This window comes from Lissotriton helveticus, chromosome 7 (assembly GCF_964261635.1).
Source record: "Lissotriton helveticus chromosome 7, aLisHel1.1, whole genome shotgun sequence".
NCBI lineage: Eukaryota > Metazoa > Chordata > Amphibia > Caudata > Salamandridae > Lissotriton > Lissotriton helveticus.
The window spans coordinates 1,181,936,728-1,181,954,638 of NC_136068.1; the positions used below are offsets into that span (position 1 = coordinate 1,181,936,728).

The 17,911-nt window shown below is 45.6% G+C and overlaps 1 protein-coding gene and 1 long non-coding RNA gene across 2 annotated transcripts in view; one reads left to right on the forward strand and one right to left on the reverse strand.

Annotated features, from left to right (window-relative positions):
• The window catches only part of LOC144770085 (uncharacterized), a 204,075-nt gene extending 198,775 nt beyond the window's left edge, over positions 1-5,300 (reverse strand). Inside the window, exons 1-2 of the long non-coding RNA XR_013598791.1 lie at positions 5,000-5,300; positions 4,683-4,734 (exon numbers count right to left, since the gene is read on the reverse strand). This is a non-coding gene — a long non-coding RNA (uncharacterized LOC144770085). The remainder of the gene's footprint in view (positions 1-4,682; positions 4,735-4,999) is intronic.
• PITPNC1 (phosphatidylinositol transfer protein cytoplasmic 1) overlaps positions 1-17,911 on the forward strand; it is a 1,067,253-nt gene that overhangs the window by 670,724 nt on the left and 378,618 nt on the right. Inside the window, exon 3 of the mRNA XM_078654326.1 lies at positions 14,400-14,488. Coding sequence (XP_078510452.1) covers positions 14,400-14,488 — 89 coding nt within the window. The remainder of the gene's footprint in view (positions 1-14,399; positions 14,489-17,911) is intronic.

Genomic DNA, 17,911 nt, shown 5'->3' on the forward strand with positions numbered 1-17,911 from the left:
TATGGCGACATTAGTGAAATGAGAAAACAGATTACTTTCGTACTACAGTTCGCAGACGGGAAGCTCAGTGTTTACACCTATCAATGAAAGCTCTAGGAGCTGTCGTTGCAACCACATAAGCTATTCTCGGTTTGTAGAATGTAGAACACTGAAGTATCGAAACTGAGTATGCAAAGCAATAAAGACATGTTTTTCCAAAAGCAACACCAGTAACTGAGTTATTCATATGTCAATACAGCCAATACAAAGTCCCTGGTATTTGTAGATGGCGACTTCGGCTGTGAACTTGCCTGTGATGCTGCATGACCATCTATAGCTTTCAATTAAGGCAGCCTTGTCCTTAATTTAATCTAAAAATTGTGGCCATATTGGAATGGCTCTAGTGGCTGTTCCACACTTTGGGGTCAGGTTTGCCTCGGGGTATGTTTGGCAGCAGGTGCTGAAAGGTGGAAGAAAGCGGAGGTATCAGGAAGTGTGTGATCGAAGTGCACACTTGATAGTGGAGGTTTTATTGTATTAAAATGGCAAGCATTTATTTGACGGTTACTGTGTGTGTGCACCTATTCTTCTTGTGTAGAGGCGGGGGTTGTTCCTCTTACTTGCGCCGCTGAGCAAATGTTTTATCGAATAATGACCACAAGGGGCTCATCTCTACTTTTCTTGTTGTTTCCCTTCGTCCCCACTAGCTGTCTACTCTCTTAGTGGCTGCTGGGGTCGATCAACTATCACAGGGGGTCTCTAGGTGTCAACAGAAGATGGTTCTCTTCAACCTAAGCTTCAATCAATCAGTCAATCTATTTATAAAGCGCACTACTTACCTGTGAGGGTCTCAAGGCGCTGAGGGGAAGGGTGTGCTGGTATGGCTCAAAGAGCCAGGTCTTGAGGAGTCTTCTGAAGGTAAGAAGATCTTAAGTCTGCCGTAGGTGGGTAGTTAGGGTGTTCCAGGTCTTGGCCGCGAGGAAGGAGAAGGATCTGCCACCGTAGGTAGTTCGTTGGACGCATGGGACCGTGGCGAGGGCGAGGCTGGCGGAGGGGAGCTGGCGGGTGGGGGTGTAGAAGCTGAGTCGCTGCTGAGGTAGGCTGGTCCGGTGTTGTGGTGGGCTTTGTGTGCGTGGGTGAGTAGCGTGAAGGTGATCCTTTTTTTGATGGGGAGCCAGTGTAGGTCTCTAAGGTGGGGGGTGATGTGGCTGTGGCGGGGGACGTTGAGGATCAGTCGGGCGGAGGCGTTTTGAATGCGTTGCAGTGTTCGTAGGTGCTTGGCCGGGATGCTTGCATAGAGTGCGTTGCCGTAGTCTAGTCTGCTGCTGACGAGGGCCTGTGTCACCGTTCTTCTTGTTTCGGTGGGGATCCACTTGTAGGTCCTGCGAAGCATGCGGAGGGTGTTGTATCAGGAGAAGGAGACGGCGTTGACCTGCTTCGACATGGAGAGGGATGAGTCGAGGATGAATCCCAGGTTGCCTGTGTGGTCGGTGGGTGTTAGTGCTGTTCCCAGCGTGGTCGGCCACCAGGAGTCGTCTTAGGCTGAGGGGGTGGTTCCGAGGATGAGGACCTCCGTCTTGTCCGGTGCCTGTGTGGTCGGTGGGTGTTAGTGCTGTTCCCAGCGTGGTCGGCCACCAGGAGTCGTCTTAGGCTGAGGGGGTGGTTCCGAGGATGAGGACCTCCGTCTTGTCCGAGTTCAGCTTCAGTCGGCTGTTCCTCATCCATTCGGCTTCAGTATTGCTGACCTGTTTCAGGTAACGAGGGGGCGACCACTGCAGAATGTTGGTGTGCAGTAGTGTTTGTTTCAGATGATCTGGGCGCATGTCTCTTACGTCTGTTGACCCGTGATTCAACAGTGGCTTTAACTATCACCAGCAGCACTATAGCCACACCAGAATTCAAAGATCATTTATTTCGCTTCATATGACATCCTACATACCTTTGTGACAATATGCAGATTTATGTGATAGTGTACAGAGATTAAATACATGAGACACCATATGTTTTGATAGTTGAGTTTTTTTACTTTGTCACATTAATTTTAAGAAGAATGACACTAGAGAATGCCAGATGTGGACGGTTTCTCTTTCCCACTAGTACATTTTGTTTCTCACTCCACTTGCTATTTGCATTGAATTTGTGCAGAATTAACATCCAAGGGGGATTCTGAGACATGTTTGGTAAATATTTTCAAAACAGGAGCCACTGAAAAATCCTTAGCAAAAAGACATTACATTTATGACACCTATAGCTCTCAAATTGCCGAGACATATTGGCTTTGCCAATGCTTTTTTTCTTGTTAGCTGCCACAAGTAAGGGGGGGCGGCTACGAGGGTAACCAACTGTCCGTAAATTTCATGGAGCGTCCATAATTTGGATCTCATGTCCGTTGTCCGTGACGATCCCTTTCACGGATGCATTTTGTCCATAATTTTGGGCTTTGGGGAACATCACAGTTCCCCTGATGGGGCCGCCTCACACTTTCCCTGGGAGCACAAGAGCAGCCCCACCCGCCCATTGTCATTCTGTCTGCGGCTGATTCCCACATACAGAATGACAATGAGCCATGAGCTTTTACTGCATGTGGTGGGCCTCCTCCTGCCTCCTTCTAGGGCAGAAAATTCAGAAGAAATTAACAAAGACGCCCATGCTGCTAGGTGACAATCCAGTACATGAAAAGGTGGTGAAACAGGTTTTTTTTAAAAAGGGTTATGGGTCTTTCACTGTCGCATAATTTTAAAACTGACGCATTTTTACTGTTATATTTAACAAAGCCATGGTTGCTGCTTTTTTTATTTTATTCAACTTGCAACCATTGACAAAGCCAATAGTTCTGGCTTGTAGGTGTAACACTACTTGTGTTATATATCTGGATGCAACGACAGAAGAAGCAAATTACCAGTCAGGCGGCACACTATGCTAAGCACAGATTTTTAGCTTAGGTGTTTTAAGCCATGCCCTTAATTACATCAAACACCTCCTATGGAGAGACCCCCCAGTTTGTTCATCCCACTTAAAGCCTTGGAAACAACACCATGTCACAGTGGCAATGCGCATCATGCATGACTCATGACTTCCACTTTTCTGGATTGCATATGTACAGGGGCATAGTGAGCCCTCCCCTGCCCCACCTTGCTTTAGGAACCACAGAAGGGGTGGAGTCCTTGATGGGCCTCTTCTGTCTGCAACTCAGCAGACAAAGGCTCAGCTCATAATTAATGAGAAAAGGGGTGTAAATGAAGGGATGGGTGGATGGATGTATTTGTGAAAGGGTGAGTGGATGAATGAAAGGGTGAATGGATGATGAGAGAAAGGATGGACTGATTGAGTGGAAGGATGGATGAGAGAAAAGGTAAATAGATGGATGTATGGGTGGAAGGGTAGATGGATGAGTGAAAGGATGGATGGATGAGTGAAAGGATGGATGGATGGATGGATGAGTGAAAGGATGGATGGATGAGTGAAAGGGTGGATGACAGGAGAGTTAATGGGTGGATAGATTAATGAACGGGTGGATTGATCAATTGAGAAGTGAAAGGGTTAATGGATGGATGAGTGAAAGGGTGAGTGTAAGGCTGGATGAGTGAGTGAAAGGGTGGATGAGTGAAAGGATGGATGACAGGCGGGTGAATGGGTAGATGGATGAGTGAACTGATGGATGGATTGATGAATTGATAAGTGAAAGGGAGAATGGATGGATGGGTGAAAGGGTGGATGAGTGAGTAAAAGGGTGGATGGATGAGAGAAAATATGGATGAGTGAAGGAGTGAAAGGGTGGATGGATGAGAGAAAGGATGGATGAGTGGAGGCGTGAATGGGTGGATGGATGAGAGAAAGGATGGATGATTGAGTGAAAGGATGGATGAGTGATAGGGTCAATGCATGGATTCATGAATGGATGAGTAGATGGATGGGTGAATGGAAGGAAGGATGGATGGCTAAACGAAAGAGGGATAGAGAGAAAGGGAGGATGGAGGGATGGATAACTGAAAGGGTGGAAGGATGAGTGAATGGGTGGATGAATGAGTAAGCGAAAGGATGGCTGGATGGATAAGTGAATGGATGGATGAGAGGAAGTGGATGGATAAGGTGAAAGGATGAATGGAGGGATGGATGAGTGGAATGATGGGTGGAAGGATAGATGATGGATAGCTTGGCAAACAGTTGAATATTGATATGGATGGGCATACAGATGGAAGGACTGAATGATGGATGAAATAATGATTACACCTTGTACCCCCCATTATCTTAAGTACATTTCTTACAGATTGACTTCACCCTGTCCTACTTACTTGGGATGAGTAGCACTATAAAAGAAATTAAATACACATGAAGGAGGGTCTATGTGAAGAGGAGGGTCACCATTGGAGGGTGGTAGCAATGCCGGACTGACTGGCTGGACCGAGCATCGGGCGGTTACATGGGAGGCTGGAAAGGGGGGGGGGGGGTTGTTACCACAAAAAGACCTACACATTTGCTCAAAGCTGTGAGCATACTGAAAAACCAAGAAGTGCACAACTGTCTCAACCTAATGTAAACTTCTTTTCACTTGTTCTTAAGTGGTTGCCTATTTACTTACTTGTATACTATTGCCCGACCTCTTCTAATGTGTCTGTAAAACGTACCTTTTGTCCTGAATTTCACCTCCTGTCCTGAATTTTTGCCCTGAATTTTTACCCTTTGTCCTGAATTTTTACACTCACCGTCCTGAATTTTCACCCGTGCCAGTTGGTCACCCTAGCAGCTTTGGTAATCCTGTGTTGAGGATAAAAACCTGTGTTGGTGCCCAAATCACAACTAGAAGATGTGCTTAAATTCCACACTGTTTTTCACTGCAGAAATTTCGCCAGGGTTCAATTAAAAAAAACATTATTAATTTTGCATACACAAGGGTGGAAATGAGTGCGGTATTACCAAGGTACACTCCATTTCGATCAGAGTTACTTTTGATGGTAATGTAACTTCGCACCATTAAAGAAAAACAATCGGCTGTATCTGTATTTCCCCCAGGCTGTATTACCTGTTTCATAGCGGGTGCGGTAATGATGGCCCCCGTGTTAAGGCCGTCTGCCTGCCGTTACTACGCCTCTTCGGCGGCAGGATGCTGACGCACTACGCAGACGGGAAGCCGGAGGGTTCACGCAGGTTCAGGCACATTGTGCGGCGCGCTTCTGCCTGCGGATGAAAATAGCCGTCGATTAGTCCAGGGAGACGGCTCTCTTATCTTAAAGGTCTCAGGCTGCGGACTGCGGTGTCTTTCCATTTGCTGATTGGCCTGATTTAGCGCTTGGATCCTGCGGACCCGTCGCTGGCGGGCTCAGCACAGCGTTAGTGAAGCGATGGTTACTTACCCCCCGAATACCGACGTTTGACCAGGAGCATCATTTCAGTCGAAAGCTTTTGAAACAACATGTGCATGCATGTGCTCCTGGTCTGAACTGTTCCCATTGACCCCACCTCTTCCCCGTACGTGCATTGAGACCACGTCACACGATTTCTATAGGCCTCCGTGGCTTATCAGCCTTAACAATGCATTGGCCGAGTATGACAGTCAGTTTTAGCCATTTAGTGACAGAGGCAAATAATACGCGCTATTGCCCTTATCTGTCAAAGAGCACCTCTTTCAAACCAGCAATGAATGTGGAGTGGAAGAAAGTACAATATTTTATTTTAATTTCTCGAATTTCATGTGCGCAAATCTTTAAATTGCTCCTGCATACATAAGCACCAAAGTTGCATGTGTGATCGAACCTTGTGCGAAGTGTTTTATGTGTGAAAATAAATTGCCCGAGAAGGCTTCGGCAAGTATTCTGGAAGGAACTTAAGTTATCCGGCCCCTTTGCTGCATCAGCAAGAGATGAATAAACTGCAATTTTAGTAGCGCTGAAATCGCAGTGCATATAGTGAATACAGAGGGATGGGCCGAGCAAGGTAGTCTCTTGCTCTCTACACTGCCCACCGACCTTTATATGACAGTCCCCCAGAGGCAGAATCTAGAATACATGAAGTGATTCCAGGATCTTGAAAGCACTGAGTTCCAGGGTCCAAAGGAGCAAGCATTGTTGGGAAGATAAGAGGCTTCCTCAGTGTAATGCTTAAAAGGGTTGTTCCATTTACTTACTTCAAGTTGTCGAGTTGTGTATGTCACTCAGCTGTCTCACCACTCCTGAAGAACCTTTTTTTTTTGTAAATGTTCTATGCACTCTTACTCATCTGCTAAAATTACCTATACGTGTTTATAGTTCTATACAAAAACACCCTGCTATTTTAATGTTGCCTTGTTCCAGTATGTCCAAGAGTTCTCATGTTCAGATCCGTACTGGAGTCAGGTCACGTTTCCGATAGTTAAAAACATTCTGTATGCCCACCGCTTACAGGTTCTCGTGCCCTGCCAGGGATCGGCTCCTTAAGTCCCATTCATTATATCTTAAGGAACCCTGTGACTGGCATGTCGAATAAGGGTGAGCGCCTCTTCAGTCCTCTGGTAGCTCATGTGTGTCCTACCCAAAGAAGGTTTAGTTGTCACCTCACATCCAGCAGGCTTGCTTGCCTGCAATGAACAAACATTGGCCCACATGCCTCTTTCTATTTCCCCTTTGAATGCTTCCTCCAAAAAGGTAGCATTTTGCCTCTATGATGTAAATACAATAAGGGTTTATGTTTTAACCATCATTTTCACAGGAGTCATTTCATTATTTCAGCCTATTAGTATACAAAGTATCAACATCCTACGATTTTCTTTGGATGTAGTATTAATGACTGATTGCACCTTTCGGGTCCTGAATCCTATTTTGCTTCTCCATTGTTTCTAATTCACCGTGGAAGTCCTCTGAACTTTCAGGGTTTACCTCGTCTCAGTTATTGGGAGGATAGTGGTGTTCTTTGTAAGCGTGATACAGAGAAAGAGTAGTTGAGCATATTTATCTTGACAAATTATTTTCAGTGGAAGCCACCTTTTGTACTGAATTCTTTAATTTAAAAAGTTTGTTTTGCGAAGTGATTGAAAGTTTAGTCTTCACAATGTATTTGTGAGTTGCAGATTTCACAGGCATGTCATGCCATGATCCTTCTCGCTTTTGACCACTCTAAACTGGTTTAAGTAGATTGCAGACCTTGCACCTGTTTATGGATGGCGGTTATCATTTATTTTTGTTTAACCTACCACATTTCACATCACCCCCTCACGCACAACACTGTGGCGTTCCTCATTCTATTATTCATCTACCTTCCCCTTTACCAAATCTGATTACATCTTAAAACTTTACATGGTACAACTATCCATATGACAACGTAACATATGACAGCCACATCAAAGAAAAAAAAATGGGTAGTCCTGAAGACGTCTACAATTCACAATTTGATGAGTGCCTCATGCCATACATACATGGATGATTAATAGCCATTTAAAGGTCAATACGGCAAAGACAAACATTATGTCCTGCTGACAATTGCAAAAGTAACAGGCTACTGCCATATGTCCTAAGGAACTTGTAGTCCTTCTAGCAATTTCAAGAGAAGTTGGAAACCTAGGAGTAACCATGGATTCAGACCTATCCTTGATACCGCATGTTAACAACATCACAAAGAATGCCTTCGTCATATTGAAAATACTATGTTGCATCTTCCCAGCCATCTTGTGTCTGGGCTCTCTAGTGCCCTCCTGCCTATGCAGGTTGATGTCATGCTGGAAATAAACCAAAAAGGACACGGACATCGCAGAGGCGATTGGAGCCCTCAAAAGGCCTTCTCCAAAGTTTTCCTTTTGAAGGTGCAACTACAGTGTGGGCTTTAAAACCACCTCCCCCAAAGAATCTACCTCCTAATAGAGGCAGCAGCACCAACACTGTGAAGGGGCTACTCCAGTGGAGGTTACAAAGACAGTAATTCCAGAGGCACAGGTAGAGGTATTGCAGCTAAGTCAACCTCCACCACTAAGCAATGACTCTCTCCCCCTCCCCTCCAATCACACTTCTCCTTTTGGGGATAAGACTGCAGGTGTTTCTCACCTATTGGTGGGGGATCATGTCCAATCAATGGGTTCTTTCCATCATCAAGTAGGGATATTGCTTAGACCTAACCTCAACCCCACCAAACATTCCTCCTTGCAGACACTCTCTCTCCCAGGAACAGCTGTGCCTCCTTCAGGAGGAAGTAGAGTCACTCTTTCTCAATGGAGCCATAGACCAAGTTCTGCTCCACCACCTCTACAAGGGAGCATACTCCTTGTATTTTCTCATCCCTAGAAAGGACGCGTCCCTCCGACCCTTACCGGGCCTCAGGCCCCTCCACAAATAAATCCTGTCAGAGCATTTCCAAATTGTGACAATCCAGGATGTCATTCCTCTAATGCAGCAAGTTGACTTCATGTTCTTCCTCAACCTGAAGGATGCCTACTTCCACATCCCAACCCACCCTGGTTGTGGTAAGTGGTCAGCATTATCCGTTCAAAGTGTTGTCCTTCGGGGTTATCCACCACCCTGATAGTGATTACCGAGTGCCTTGCTGTGGTCAACACTCACCTCCAGAGAAACTGCACCCACGTCTTCCCTTACGTGGTTGACTGGCTGATAAAGAGCGCAACCCAACATTAGTGTCTGGCACATACTCTATTAATCATCTAATTGTAGCATGATCTGAGTTTTACCATCAATATAGGCAAAGACCCACCTCCAGCTCCTCCGGATCAAGCCCTTCTTGGGAGCAACTTTCAATTCAGTCACCTGGAAAGCCTATCCCAGTCCAGCTCACGTCCAAGCTTTCCAAATGTTTCTCCCGCTCTTTCAGCCAGATCGCCATCTAATGGTAAGGACAGTCATGCGCCTCCTTGGCACGATTGCCTCCTGCTTTGCCATAGTTCTTCATGTCCTGTTATACAAACCACAGTAAGGCCATGCTCTCCCTAAATCGGGAATAGCACTGTGGTTGGTCAAATGTATCCTAACCTGTCACGCTTTATCCAAACTGTCTTTGCCTATCCATCTCAGGCCCCATTTTACTCACAAAAAGGGAGCTTCTTCGGCTAACAATGGAGCCAATGCATTTGGGCATCAGTATTAATAGAGGGAGTCACACCTCCGCCATTGTAATCAGCCCCCTAGTTTGAGACAAAGTAATGATTTGTTTGCCACTCTTGACTACGTAGTTTCTCCCCTCATTAGTCGAGGTGTCTGTTTAAGCTTTCTTCATATCGGCAACCTTTCTGAATAAAAGTAATGAACTATGCTTCATAATGCACTCTTGCCCCTCGAATCCGGAATCAAATTCTAATAATAAACTATCATTGGTTCTACAGGTTGGTATAAAATGTTTACAAGTGGATACCACATATATCTGTTCTACAAACGCACTAAGATCAAATGTTCCGTACAACTGGAAGTCACCTGCACTCGAGATCCCATCAACTCTTGCCTGGAATATATGTCTGTCTTCAAATGCATGATCATAGTTTGCACATGTAAAGCTCACATTATATAAATACTTTTTCCCCATAATCTTCGATGCCGATACCAGAGCTCCTACTTTTTTTTCTCTTTACTTAATATAACGTAGAATCTTATCTAAACTTCTATACTTTTCTCTAATCCTTTTGATGTATTTTTTCCATAACTGTGATGTTATTTTTTGTTAGTTTTTGCACGTTTCTCAGAGGGGAGTGAGTGATGCTGGCCGCATCTAGCTGCCAGGTCTAATCTGATGGTTCCTCATAGACTTTAAGTTTGCCAATTAAGGAGTATATCGCATGGGCCTTGAGGGAACTAAACCACAGCCCATATCATATCTGCCTTAACAATCAGAATTCCTACAGCGGTGTATAGGTCTTTTAAGATGAAAAACATATCTTATCTAGTTATATGGTACAGTTTGATCATCTTTTTAACACTTATACTTAGCCCAAAAAAGTGTATATTTTCTTTTTTATGCGATTTGAATAACTCCTCAACAAAAAGATTATATTTTTGCCTTTAAGAGTATTTGCATTGCAGATGCAGTAAACCATTTGCATGATAGGTCTTGTTTAAACGAACGTTTGCTACTTTACAATCAGAGATTGGATAAAAACCGGACAAGTTGTCGTGAGAGGCATTAATAGTGTCAACGTCTTTTTTTTTCTTACTAAAATCTGGATGTACAAAAGGTATTTTGCGCACCGGGTGCACGAAGAAAATGCAGTTGACCTCGTACCTTTTTCTGTTTTCACAGACTGTGTTATGGGCGTGCAAATATTTCACAGATTTGCAATTGCAGTAGGGAAAAAACATATATTTTTTGTTGTTCTGTTTTTTTGTGCCAAGCAATAATAAAGTGGCCTTGTCTGTAAGCTGCTGCACCGAGTCTGAGGTTCACAGGTGCTGGATTTAATTGGCACTTGTGTGTGCTGAGCCCTGGCGTCTGCCTCAGCCGCGCTGACAGTCCTGATCCCCCTCTGATGCATTATTTACTTTCCATGATTTATGGATCACCTGGCTGGGGACTGTATCCATGTCCTGCTGTGTACCCCAGGGCTGCAAACACGCTGCAAAGTACATGTCGAGAAGGTGTTGGGAGTTGCTTAGCAGACTACAGAGGGCACATTCGACCCTCGAGACAAGGGTAGGGTATCAACAAATGCGTCGGAACGTGGATGCTGCTACACTGACTCTTTCTAAGTGATAGAAATCTGAAGTTACCAGCAGAGAGACTTTCCGCTATGGCAAACCCTTATCTGGAGACTTCACCAGCCTTAAAGGGTTCAGTGAAGAGTCTGGATATCCGGGCCCACTGCCCTCCGGTGCGTACGACCTAAGCATACTGTTCAGCTTGGCAATCGGCATCTTTACCATCCTTAAGGCTGTCCTACAATGGATTCTGCTCTTCCTGTCCTTCCAGACTGTATCCTAACCTTGCTTTCACCTTGCTGGCACCGCAAACATATGTTTCTCAAAATGATGACCTTTATGTGTGATTGGTGTATCAGCTATTACCTCTGCCTTGCCTTTTTTTTATTTGAATATTTTAATTCATGCCAGAGAGGACCAATACAGATCATCAGACAAGCGGGAATCCTCACCATATCCACTTTATCCACATTAACAGATAATAAAGGCAACATGAACTCTAGTCCCACATATAAGCAGCTCAATCAAAGAGCCCGGAAAGGTGTACATCACTCGGGGATAGCACTACAATGCCTCGCCTTCCTCTTCCTGGTCTCGAGGTTCTTGCAGCAGCAGTCCGTGCTGCAGGAAAAGTGCTGATGGCGAGAGAGCTTTGGCCACTGAACCGTGTGATCCACAGTTTGGTGTTTAGCCTCTACCTCCTGCAAATGGTGGCACAATTTTGACGAACGCCAGCAAGTGGGACCAAGTGGTGGAGCTAGCTGGTCCCCATTGGTACCTGGCTGAGGCAGGCTCTTAAACAGCAGTGGACAGAGAAAACTAAGGAATCCCCACCTTGTTTGTGGCGAATGAGGGCTAAGGCAGCCTTAGTGGAGACCACACAGAAGAGCAAACTAAAAGAAGAACCTGCTCTGAACTTTTAAAAAGCAATAACCAGATGTTTAAACCACCTGTCAAGGAGCTCCAAAGAGGGAGATCAGAAGCAAAAATACAGAGCTCATAAGAGTAATCAGGGGCTAGAGGAGCAAGCATCTCCTGGACCATGTTCATAAACACGTTGCCCAGTGCTGGAGCCCTTGGGCTGAATAGAAGGCATGCTTTATAAATCAAATGGAGGAAACAATTGAATAGATTAAAGCATTGGAGACTTAAAGCAAATAACTTCCAGCCAACACACCCACACATCCTCAAGATTGGCCTTCAAGAAAAGACTATGGCTGCCCTGAGCAACCAGAACCTGTTAGGTGAAAAAAATATAATAGTTACAGAATAAATGACGCTAATTAGACACATCTTTGACCTGCCACCTCGCTCACTGACCCCGACTCCATGGCACCAGGATAACAGCGCACCTACTGTTTTTCAGCGCTCCAGCTGCTGCATATCAATGACACAGCCTGGAAACGCACCAAATAAACAATGTTGTGCTTCCAGACCATCTTCATTTACAAGTAGCTGCAGAGTCATTTGTGCCCTTCTAGTTATGTAGCCATAGACCCCAGGGGGCGTACCCCACAGTTTGAAGACCTCTGATTTAGACCTTCATGCTACTTCAAGAGATGAAAATCCAGAAGATGAATTCTACATGTGAGGGTTTTATAACTAGGGTTATAGATATATGGCTAAAATAGGGGTGTGCTTTTTCTGGTGAAGAAGAATATTTATAGAGTGTGTTGTTAGCTGTGAAAGGGTGGCCACGTCTAACCACAGGTATGCGGAAGCACGCTGCAGCTATTTACCGCCAGCATTTGAATGGTGTTTAAGGCAAATGGTTTTTCCATCATTTGATGCAGATTTGCTGCATCAATGCAGCATTTTAGAGGACTATGTAACATCTGCAAAAACAATAAAATGAGCGATAACTGGTCTCTGCCTCTTTGTTAAGTCTTCTATGAGCCAATACCTTTGGATTTTATTAAAATTGTATCTATAATCGGCCTGCCCTCTTCCATCAATTGTTTTTATATTGTGTCATTCACGTTTTTCTTCAACCAACTACAGCATGGGCCAGTAGATCAGCCCACTTCATCCATTGGTTACAGTGGCTGCATTTTCCCTTGCAGTAGAACCACATCCACACACAAAGTAATTCCCTTCACTGCCATGGAGTAGCAGAGCTGTGTGTACTTTCTGATACCAAATCAAATGGTGCTTTTAGCCAGTGTTTTTTCCGATTGACGAGAGCCCAGCAGCTTCACAAATAAAAAAAGCATTGAAAAAGACAAAAGTTTGTCAGCCAATGTAAGACTTATTGACCTTGCCAATGCTTGTTTTTATTTGTGCAGTAGTCTACGTGACAACCAAGGCCCTCTTATTTACTGTAGAGAATGTTGGACAGATAAAATAATCCTCAACTAAAAAAAGAAACAGAAGGTCTAAGCACCTTCTCGGCCTAAGGTTTGGCCCTAAACTAGGGTGACCAGAATTTTAAAGCCAAAAACCGGGACATTTCACAAAAATAAAAGGACTACAATTTTACTTCAAGCGATGAGAGCGCTCATCAGCAGAGAATTACAGAACAGGCAGTAAGAATATACATAAAATGCTATTTTTAAGCCCAGTAGCTTGCCTGTTAATTAAATAGCTTTCTTGAAACAACTGCTAACTATCCCTGCTTTGTAAAACATAAGAAACCCCTCCCACCGTTTTCAGTCGACCGTCTCCAAAAACGGGGACATGAGCTAAATTTCTTGTAATTTGCTGGGACAGCTGGTTAAAAACAGGGACCGTCCTGGCAAAACGGGGACGCCTGGTCACCCTACCCTAAACCGTTGTGTAGCGGTTAGAAACGAAGACTGGTATACATCTGGGTGTGGCTTCAGAAGCATGTTTCTTTCCTAACCTCAATTCTTCTAAGGTATTCAGCGACAGCAAGCAGGTGCAGGAAGTTTTACTGAAGATATACAAGTAAGAATGTACCTATACCAGCATTTCTCGGTCCGGCAGCAACTGCCTTACCAAGAATGCTCTAGCTCAACATTCAGGCTACCTGAAGCCACATTACCAGGATGCAACCGTCTAAGCCATGGTTCTTTACAAAGGGGAATGCGTCAGTGGTTCAGAGGGTCAAAAAGGACCTGCAACAAATATACCTTATTCTGCCTGACTTTTCCTCTGATTTGTAATGTCCCTCTAGAAGTTAGCAGCGAAGAGCTCACTAAATTTGAGACTGTATGGAGGGTTTTAGCAACTTCAGTGACATCTCACCACCCAAGCTGGGAGTAGGGACTCCCTACACAAAAAGCGATCCGCTGGCTCTTAAAGGGTTGTTGGAGATGAGTCAGAGAGGTTATGTCCAGTCCAGAGGCGGCAGGGACTCCCGTTGGTTTGTGGCACCCATAGTTCTTTAAGGCTCAGGTTCGAGCGATGGGGATACACCAGGAAGTCTGAAGTAGTTCAGGCAGCGCCAAGGGACCGAGACGGAGCGGAGGAGGGCCACTTTTTTTCTGGAGCCACATTGCTGTCCACAACTGCATCACGGACCCAAGCCCACACTATCAGTCTTTAGGGCAGGGCAGTGCAGGCTCATTCATATGTAAAGTTATCCAATGTCTCAGGCATGTCTTGAACCCTCCTGGGATGCGCTCATGTTTGGACGCTTGCGTTTGGTGCAGGTAAGTCAGGCAGAGGTTGTAGTCGCTTTGCCTCAGACCCTTAGGTAGTTTAACCCACCTTGTCTCAGACCCAGAGCCCTTGGGACCTCCTAATTTAATGAGCCAGGAAGAGCACATCTAAGAAAAAAGCGAATATAACAATGTAGCTGTGTAACAGTTTTAACTAACCAGATCTGTAATTAGTCTCCTTATGTTTGTGTTTTTTTCGCAGCAAACTACCTAGCTGGGCTAGAGCAGTTGTTCCAAAAATATTTTATGTGACGGAGAAGGCCTGGAATTATTACCCATATACAATCACAGGTAAGCACAATCAAAATCATTTAACCACTTTCATTGGCCACTTTGGCTAGTTGTCATCAATAAAGTAAGGAATCGCGATAGCTCCCAAATGCACTATGGATGGCAGATGGTTTTGATGGTGCCACGCCCGTTGGTATGAATATAGAATCCAAAGCTAGCAGCAGAAATGAGGACGGAGGGTGAGTTTTCAAGAGATGAATACACTGAATGATTTGTGATGGGCAGGGAGGTGTATCAAGAGGCGTCACCCATGTGGGGAGGTCATAGACTGCTCCAGACCCATTTCTGAGGCATCGACTTTACTTGCCGACTTGTCACCTATTGCTTTCGGTATGAAGTAGCTAGACATCCCAGTGCTACACAACAAGGGCACAGAACCCCAAAATAACAAACATGGTCATAGCTTATCAATTATATGCTCAGCATTATAAGAGTTCTGTATTTCTGGAAGAAACCCCTTGTTTCAGCAGCCTCTTCCCCTACAATAAATAGTTGTTACCGAACTGTACACACTGTGTCGACGAGTGATGGCAGGGATCTCAGTGCATCCATGTTTAAACCGTTTGCACTGCCTCTTTACTATCTGTTCTGTACTCTCCTCTTCTGCACCATACTCTGGAATGGACAGTATTACAGATGCAACCACTTACGAGCTCTAGAAATACCCAGACTTAGGCCTTTATTCGAGGTTGTGAGGAAATAGTGGAATCAGATGCAACACTGTTTGTACCCAAGTCCTGTATACCGAGATGTGTTGTCATAAATAAATGTTGAGTGCTGTAACAGACGTAACATTGACGGGCCTTAGCCACAGACAAAACAACGGGCATGGCTGACCTTCCCTCTGACTATTACAAAGCCTATACACATGCAGTAACACCACGCCTACAGCTGTTGTACAACACAGCACTCAATACGGGCTCTCATCCTCCCTCAATGCGGGAGGCACTACTTGTCTCCCTGCCCAAACTGGATAACGACCTGTCTGAACCCGAATCGTACCGTCTGTTGGTTTTTCTAAACACGAACTACTTAAAAACATTTTGCCAAGGTGCTAGCTCAGTGCTGGTGGGTTCAGACCACAATGGCTTTGTCCCAGCCCAAAATACGTAGCTGAATCTCTGTTGTTTCTTCAGGGTCTCCACCTACTCCCCCCAGCGTTGGCTACATCCGGGATGCTTGGTCCTAGACCTGGAAAAGGCATTTGATTATTTGGATTGGTCCTACCTCTTTGCGATTCTTATAAAATTTAGAATCACGGGCCAATGCCTCCGCCTGGTCCGGCTATTGTACAGGCAGCTGACAGCTAGAGTGAAGACCGGCTGCTACATCTCTAAACCCATACAGATTGGCTGTGGCACCTGGGCAGGGATGCTCCCTATCTGCACAGCTATTTGCTCTGGCAGTAGAACCACTAGCAACAATACTCAGAGAGCAGGGCAAGGATTGGAGTATCTGCTGGGTGACGGCATACACGCAGTGTCCCTATATGCGGACGATATTCTGGTCTACCTTAAAGAGGTGCACTCCCTTCCGTCTGCAGTAACCCGCACATTCATGACATTTGCCGCCCTATCTGGGCTGTGGGTCAATTGGACCAAATCCTGCCTATACCCTTCTAGTCATGGAAACACAGACCTGGCACTCTGCTTTAATGAAGCGCACATTACCTGGCAATCTGACACGTTCCACTATCTAGGAATCCGTGTCCATGATCAGCAGGAAGACTTACTGGTGGGTAATCTAGGGAGAGCGCTTACCGCGCTGCGCTCACTCTTGTGTTTCTTGCGCACACTACCATTGTCAGTACCGGATTGCCCTATTGAAGATGGTGGTGTTTCCCAGGTTGCTGTATTATTTTACCAACCTTCCCACCTATGTGATGCCAGCTCATTTCAGGAGATTAAAATCTGTGATGAGGGAGTTCATCCGGAATGAATCCCGTTGTTGGTAGCTCTTGCGAAACTTTACCTCCCAACAGATAAAGGCAGCCTCGCGGTTCCTAATATGGAACAATTTTACCTGGCATCGCATCTCCAGTAGGTGGCGAAGTGGATGACAGGGCTACAACTATTAGATACTGCCACGGAGGACACACCTCGTTCCCTTGCAGACTTGCTCATCATATTCCACCCATGTGCCAGGTGTGAACAACCTGAGCAACTCCTTAAGGTTGCACACAAAGCTTATTGTAGAAGTCTGTATATTACGCACACAACAACTCCGTATGCTCCAGCCCTACCACTACAGGCCACACCTCGCAGAGGCGGTGCAGTAAACGCTGCGGAACTAGCGACCTGGCTAACCACTGGAGTACAAACGCTGGGAGATATTTAACAGGACGGTGCTTCAATCATATGAGGAGCTGCCGGATATGAACGACCTATCCCCCGGTCAGTTTTTACAATACCACTCTCTCCTAGCGGCCCTCAGTGGTAAATGGGATGACATGAGCGCGGAACAGCCCACACACCTCACCATACAAACTTTCATGTTATGGGCAGGGAAAAGCACCTTACCAGATGGTTTGCAGAATCGCTATGTCTCCACACAGCGATATCGATGACACCCGGTAGGCAGAAGTGAGAGACAGACAGGGGGTGCTCTTTTGCAGATAAGGTGTGGACAGAGGTACTGAATAGTCCCATATACATCGCGCGCAACTCGCGCTTTAGGCTCATCCACCATTATTTACGCAAGTGTGCCTACCTCACTGCAGCAAAAATTAACAAGTTCTTTACTTTCCTTTACTTTGTGGACTTGTAGAGCGCAAACGAATCATCCCCAAGGGGATCTCTCGACGCTATAGGAGAAGGTAAAATTGGGTCCATACATCTAAAACAGCCATGTCTTAGAAGTTTCTTGAAGCTAATTAGCTGTGGGCTTGTGGGCAGGGCGGACCGGAATAACAGGCGTGGAGGACGAATATAGTGAGCTATGTTCAATGAGGTTTAATGGTAGGTACAGTACAAGGTCCGTATCAACAGCGGGGAATGAGGGAGTCCAGGCGGGAAGTGCAGGGCTGAGGGGGTTCGTAGGTAGGGAAGGCTCCGGGGTTGTAGTCCTCTGCTGGGCTGAGGTCGTCACGGTGAGAGCCGGACACTGGTACTCCTCGGAGGTATACAAGGGAGAGAGAGAAGACGGGGGTTAGTCCAGTTCAGCTCCGGACTGTTGAGTGCTTCCACCAGCACCGGGGAGTGAGGGAGTAGGAAAACGAGCGTGGGGACGGCGGTAGGGGTAAGAGGGGAAAGGACTTAGCAGGATCAGGAAAGGGAAAAGAGTGCTGGTTGTGGCAGGGTCAGTGCGCGGGTGTATATACAGTGCCAGTGACTTCTATACTCTATTGCTAGTGAGGGGGTGCTCGTGGTCTTTACACACTATATACAGTAATCTACAAAGGTACACGGAGAAAAAGGATAGTGG